This window comes from Cebus imitator, unplaced genomic scaffold (assembly GCF_001604975.1).
Source record: "Cebus imitator isolate Cc_AM_T3 unplaced genomic scaffold, Cebus_imitator-1.0 Scaffold118, whole genome shotgun sequence".
In the NCBI taxonomy this organism is placed as follows: domain Eukaryota; kingdom Metazoa; phylum Chordata; class Mammalia; order Primates; family Cebidae; genus Cebus; species Cebus imitator.
In genome coordinates this window covers 1,727,725-1,734,215 of record NW_016107433.1, presented here as the reverse complement: position 1 = coordinate 1,734,215, position 6,491 = coordinate 1,727,725, and the positions used below count along the sequence as shown (strand labels likewise).

Here is a 6,491-nt window from a genome sequence, read left to right as displayed (position 1 = left end):
AGTGCTGGGATTACAGGCTTGAGCCACCGCGCCCGGCCCCCTTTTTTGGTATGTTTTAAAAATTAAAAAAGGCCAGGCACGGTGGCTTACACCTGTAATCCCAGCACCTTCGGAGGCTGAGGCAGGCGGCTCACCTGAGGTCAGGAGTTCAAGACCAGCCTATCCAAAATGGTGAAACCCTGTCTGCACTAAAAATACGAAAATTAGCCAGGTGTGGTGGCACGCGCGTGTAATCCCAGCTACTCGGAAGGCTGAGGCAGAAGAATCACTTGAACGCAGGAGGTGGAGGGAGCAGTGAGCCGAGATTGCACTAAGCAATGCAGCCTGGGTGACACAGCGAGATTCTGTCTCAAAAAAAAAGAAAATACATACGTGTGTGTGTGCGCGCACGCTTAAGACACAGTACTATACAGGAAAATCATCCATGTTGTATGCAGAGGCAGAATGTCAGAACTAAATACACTGTGTGTGTGTGTGTGTGTGTGTGTGTGTGTGTGTGCGCGCGTGTGTATTCTGGAAACCTTAAGAGACAGTACTATACAGGAAAATCGTCCATGTTGTATGCAGAGGCAGAATGTCAGAACTAAATACTCTCTGCCTGATGAAACTCATTTTGCGCAGTGGCAGTACCATAGCCAATGAGGTTTATCTGAGGCGTGATTATTGCTACTTGAAACTCAGAGTTGAGCCCCATAAGAATTCCAACTTGCTTTGGCTGAATTCCTTCACTTCAGAAGAAAAAGAAAGAAGAAGAAAAAAGAATTCCAACTTGCTGAAAGCAAAAGCAGGCTTTGTTTGCATCTCCACCGCTAGACCTGACTAGCTCTAGTCTACTCCTTACTGACTAGTTTTAACTAGTAGGAAAATAAACATCAAGGGAAGCCAAGTCCTTATCATGAGAGCTCCACATGGAGAGTCCCCATTTCTCTGCTGTGACCTGGATTTGTTCCAGGTAACTGGAATAACCCTTTACCTCTCTCACACAACGGCAAGCAAAGCTTTCAATGCAGGATGTGTACATCTCACCTGGACCTACAGTCACCTCGGTGGAATGCTTGTTGATAACCTTAATCTTATCACTAAAGCCATTTTCCTCCACAATCTTCACAGCAGCATCAGCCATAGGCTTGAAAACCTAGAAAACAGAGCCAAAACCCAAGGAAAAATGAGCAATAAATTAAACAGTAGTCTGACCTTTAAGGTGAACAACCTATTCCTTGATTCTGGTCCTAACACATGTAACTTAAAAACTTTATTCTCCAAATGTGCATCATGAAAAAGGGCTGTGAAATTCAGTTGGGTTTAACTTATGGTTAGGGACTCCCATTCCGTGCCAGGCACTGTGGGGCAGCCGTGGATGCTGAGGCAGCTGCACTACTTAGTAAGAGCAGTAGGTGTCAGTGCCACACAAGGGGACACCAAAGAGCCAGGAAAGGAAGTTGCCTCACGAACCTGGGAGGCGTGCTGTGCCCTCCAGAGGAGAGCAAGACTGTTCCGCGCCAGGTGTGGGTGTGAGCGAGCAGGTTATCCTCTGGGCTCAAAACTGTTCCAAATCCCCACTGTTGGCAGAACACAGCGTACATTTTCTTATGATACAGTAGTACCTTTTGTCCGTGGGGGATACATTTTTTTTTTTTTTTGAGGCGGAATCTCACTCTGTCACCCAGGCTGGAGTGCAGTGGCACAATCTCGGCTCACTGCAACTTCTGCCTCCTGGGTTCAAGCGATTTTCCTGCCTGAGCCTCCCAAGTAGCTGGAACCATAGGCGTGTGCCACCATGCCCAGCTAACTTTTTTGTATTTTTAGCAGAGACGGGGTTTCACCATGTTAGCCAGGATGGTCTTGATCTCCTGACCTCATGATCTACCCACCTCAGCCTCCCAAAGTGCTGGAATTACAGGCGTAAGTCACCACGCCCGAACCATGGGGGATACATTTTAAGACTCTTGCCCAGGGTGGTGGCTCACACCAGTAATCCCAGCACTTTGGGAGGCTGAGACGACAGATCAGGAGGTCAAGAGATTGAAACCATCAAGCCAACATGGTAAAACCCTGTCTCTACTAAAAATACAAAAATTATCTGCGCATGGTGGCGCCACCTGTAGTCCCAGCTGCTTGGGAGGCTGAGGCAGGAGAATCGCTTGAATCTGGGAGGCAGAGGTTGCAGTGAGCCAAGATTGTGCCACTAGCACTCCAGCCTGGCGACAGAACGAGATTCTATCTCCAAAAAAAAAAAAAGACTCTTGGTGGATGCTTGAAACTCAGATAATACCTACCAACCCCTATATATACCATTTTCTTTGCTATACATATACACTGTTCTGTGGTGGGCACCTCTATGCAAACCTACCCCAAGAGGCCACAGGAGCCCAGAGGCTGAGGAAAGAGACTGGCAAATCCAGCTTCTTACAAAGACACATTTTATAGGGACTTACAAACAGAAGCTTTGTCTCAAGCAGTGAGACACTGGGCCCCCACACTGTTATGGCTCAGACGCAGGGCTTACATACAACAGGGAATTTAACTAAGGGCAGGATTTATGGTAAGTATGTATTTATGATAACATCAAAGTTGTTCTGACCTGAGGGCAGGATTTACATCAAAGTGCATGAGAGCAGAAATTTTAGAGGCATTCCTGAAGCTGGGGTTGGTGAGAAGTCGGCATGGAGGATTAGCATTCATGGTGAAGCTGCTTTAGCCTCCAAGCTTACCTATGACCAGGTTTAATTTATAAAGTAGGCCCAGTAAGAGATTAACAATAATAATTAAAAATAGAACAGTGATGTAATAATACTCAGAATGGCACACAATTTACAACTTATAAATAATTTCTGGAATTTTCCATTGAATTTTTTTTTTTGAGAAGGGTCTCACTCTGTTGTCCAGGCTGCAGTGCAGTGGTGTGACCTCGGCTCACTACAACTTCTGCCCCCCAGGTTCAAGCGATTCTCCTGCCTCAGCCTCCTGAGTAGCTGGGATTACAGATGCGTACCACCATGCCCAGCTAATTTTTTTGTATTTTTAGTAGACACAGGGTTTCACCATGTTGGCCAGGCTGGTCTTGAACTCCTGACCTCGTGATCCACTGGTCTCCGCTTTCCAAAGTGCTAGGATTATAGGCATGAGCCATGGCACCTTGCCTGTTTTGATTTTTTCTGAGATAAAGTCTTACTCTGTCACCCTGCCTGGAGTGTGGGAGCATGTATTTAAATACTTTCCCCTATAAAACTGAGTTCATATAGTGATTAGTTGGAAAAACAAAGTCCCGAAATAACTGTCTTAAACAAGGCAGAAGTAATTTTTTGCTTTCTCATATAAAGTCCAAATCATGGCTCACCGCAGCCTTGACCATCCAGGCTCAAGAGATTGTCCCACCTCAGCATCAAGAACAGCTGGAACACAGGCACATGCCACCATGCCCAGCTAATATTTAAAAGTTTTTCTGTGAAGATGGGATCTTGCTATGTTGCCCAGGCTGGTCTCAAACTCCTGGGCTCAAGCAATTCTCTTTCCTCAGCCTCCCAAAGTGCTGGGATTACAGGTGTGAGCACTGCGCCCAGCCTGTAAGTATTTTCTAAAGCTCCTAGTGATTCTGATGTGCAGCCCAGGCTGACAGAGGAGAAAATTAGCTCCTGGAGGAAGGAACTGTGTCTGGCTCATCTCTATAGTCTCAGAGCCTGGCTCTGTGCTTGGCACACAGTGAGCACTCCATGAATGTTTGTGAAGGAACAGATGGGGAAAGTGCAAGAGCATAGGTGATTTCCCACGCAAGATGCAGGACACACACCTGAAGGGGGTGGCTTACCTCAATAGCATAGCAGAAGTCGGCACCTGCTGTGACTGCCATCATTGACAAGAGTCCCGTGCCAGTGCCAATGTCAAGAACCAAGGCCTTCTGTCCTCTGTCCTTCACCCTGCTCACGGCAGCCCGGATACCTTGGTAGTACTTTACATTCTAAGAAGAAAGGAAGAAATGGCCGTCACTTACTACCAGTTATTCTAAGTAGAAAGGTGCTCTGTAAAGTTCTAGAGTCACAGCTGGCAGCAGCAGTGCAAGTCAGAACCCTATGGCCTTTCTGGCCCCTGGCAGAACAGCACTGGCTGAGTTAGGCAGGCCTTGTGAGGTAGCCCCTTGCCCATTGTTAAGTGACTGTCCCTGCTCTACACTCACTCTTCTATACTCTACTAAGTGATGCCAGAGCCCTACAAACCATGTTTTCCTTTTTCCAGCTGTTAGGTACAGCCAAGAGGGGGACCAACAGGGCAACTGAAAGATAGGAGGACAGAGAAGGCTTCCTCCTTTCTGCAAGCTGCTCCTCTCATCAGGGTCCTCTCAGTAGGGGCAGTTGATCGCAGACTCCAGCTTCTCTCAGTGATCCTATAACCAGCTCCTTGGACAGCCCCACAGGGCTGCAGCTGCACAGGACCTCTCCTCAATGCTTATGGCTTCTGGAAACCCTAGTCTTCTCGTTTAGTTTCTCAGCCCAAGGCAAGGTAACTGCTCCCTGCAATCTCTACTGCTAGGTTAAAGGGTTTTCCCATTTGCTTTCTAGCCCTCCCACACCTGGGCGACCAGCGCCCTGTGTTAAAGCCCCTCTGCTGCGGTATGTAACGTGGCTTTGGTTTTCCTTTACCAACTCTAACCCAGAGAGCTTCCTTGTCTAAAAAGTATTTTCCCCTTCAGGAAATACCTTATTTGCATCTTGAAGACTTTTAGTTCTGGTCTTTACAGATACATCTTTCAACAGTCTGACTCAATAGGCACAATGACCCTTCTGTTGAAAATAGCTAAAAATGATGGAAAAAATATATGCAAATCTTTTAAATAGACTGATGACCTGCCAATTAGTAAGAAATATTAAGAGGCTATTAAAATTTAAGATAATTTGTTAAGTAACCGTAGACAACTAATAAATAATTGGTATCAAAAGGGCAATATTCTCTTACCACAGTGCAAAACAAGTTAGAAATCTTAATAACAGAAATACAACTAAAAAAAAAATGTTTTGAACATTGAGAAGTACACTTCTAAACTCACAGGCAAAAGACTAAACTAGATTGGAATTAGGAAATATCTAGAACTGAATATTCTTTAAAATTACCTGGCCGGGTACAGTGACTCATGCCTGTAATCCCAGTACTTTGGGAGGCCGAGGCGGGTGGATCTCCCAAGGCCAGGACTTTGAGACCAGCCTGCCTAACATGGTGAAACCCCCGTCTCTACTAAAAATACAAAAACTTAGCCGGGCGTAGTGGTGCACACCTATAATCCTCGCTGCTCAGGAGGCTGAGACAGGAGAACAATTTTTTTAAGATTAAAAAAAATGATAAGCAGCATCCTCAATTGTAAACCAGGGATGGCACAACCTTCACTTTAAGGATGCCATTAAATTAGCTGTCACTTTTCAATGACTCAGTTTTGAAGATACCAAAGTGAAACTAGAACACTTTTTGAAGGCATGTGGCAGTATCTATCAAGAATCATACCTATGTTCATAACCCTAGACTATACCAAAGATATATGCATGGTAAATAAGCACATGAAAAGATATTTGATGGCCAGGTGCTTTGGCTCATACCTGCAATCCCAGTATTTTGGGAGGTCGAGGCAGGTGGATCACCTGACCTCAGGAGTTCAAGACCAGCCTGGGCAATACAGCGAAACCCCACCTCTACAAAAAACACAAAAGCTAGCCAGGCGTGGTGGTGTGCGTGTAGTCCCAGCTATTGGGAAGGCTGAGGTTGGAGGATTGCTTAAGGCCAGGAAGTCAAGGCTGCAGTGGAGCTGAGAAATCACACTACTGCACTGGGTGACAGACCCTGTCTCAAAAAAATAAAATTAAATTATAATTAAAAATAAAAATTACAACTACAATGAAGGCCAGGCATGGTGGCGCGTGCCTGTGATCCCATCTACTTGGGAGGCTGAGGCAGGAGAACTGCTTCAACCTGGGAGGTGGAGGTTGCAGTGAGCCAAGATCTCGCCACTGCATTCCAGCCTGGGTAACAGAGCGAGACTCCATCTCAAAATAAAAAAATTTAGTTCACAGAAGCCCAGACAATGGTTGCTGCTGAGGGAGAGGAGAGGTATTGATCAGAGGATCTGATGTTTCAGTTAGACAGGATGAATAAGTTCTGGAGATCTACTGTACAGCATGGTGAGCTATAGTTAATAATGCACACTTAAAAATTACTAAGTGAAGGGCCGGGCGCGGTGGCTCAAGCCTGTAATCCCAGCACTTTGGGAGGCCGAGGCAGGTGGATCACGAAGTCAAGAGACCGAGACCATCCTGGTCAACATGGTGAAACCCCGTCTCCACTAAAAATACAAAACATTAGCTGGGCATGGTGGTGCGTGCCTGTAACCCCAGCTGCTCAGGAGGCTGAGGCAGGAGAATTGCCTGAACCCAGGAGGCGGAGGTTGCGGTGAGCCGAGATCGCACCATTGCATTCCAGCCTGGGTAACATGAGTGAAACTCCGTCTCAAAAAA

At 46.2% G+C, this 6,491-nt stretch overlaps 1 protein-coding gene and 1 pseudogene across 6 annotated transcripts in view; one reads left to right on the top strand and one right to left on the bottom strand.

Moving 5' to 3' along the window:
* Window positions 1–6,491, bottom strand: part of PRMT7 (protein arginine methyltransferase 7) — a 52,615-nt gene that overhangs the window by 33,169 nt on the left and 12,955 nt on the right. For all 6 annotated transcript variants that reach the window (XM_037742323.1, XM_017539473.2, XM_037742319.1 and 3 more), the window contains 2 exons: window positions 3,806–3,955; window positions 1,027–1,135 (listed from right to left, as the gene is read on the bottom strand). In XM_037742323.1, the coding sequence (XP_037598251.1) occupies window positions 1,027–1,135; window positions 3,806–3,955 (259 nt within the window). The remainder of the gene's footprint in view (window positions 1–1,026; window positions 1,136–3,805; window positions 3,956–6,491) is intronic.
* LOC119472784 lies at window positions 610–740 on the top strand (annotated as a pseudogene).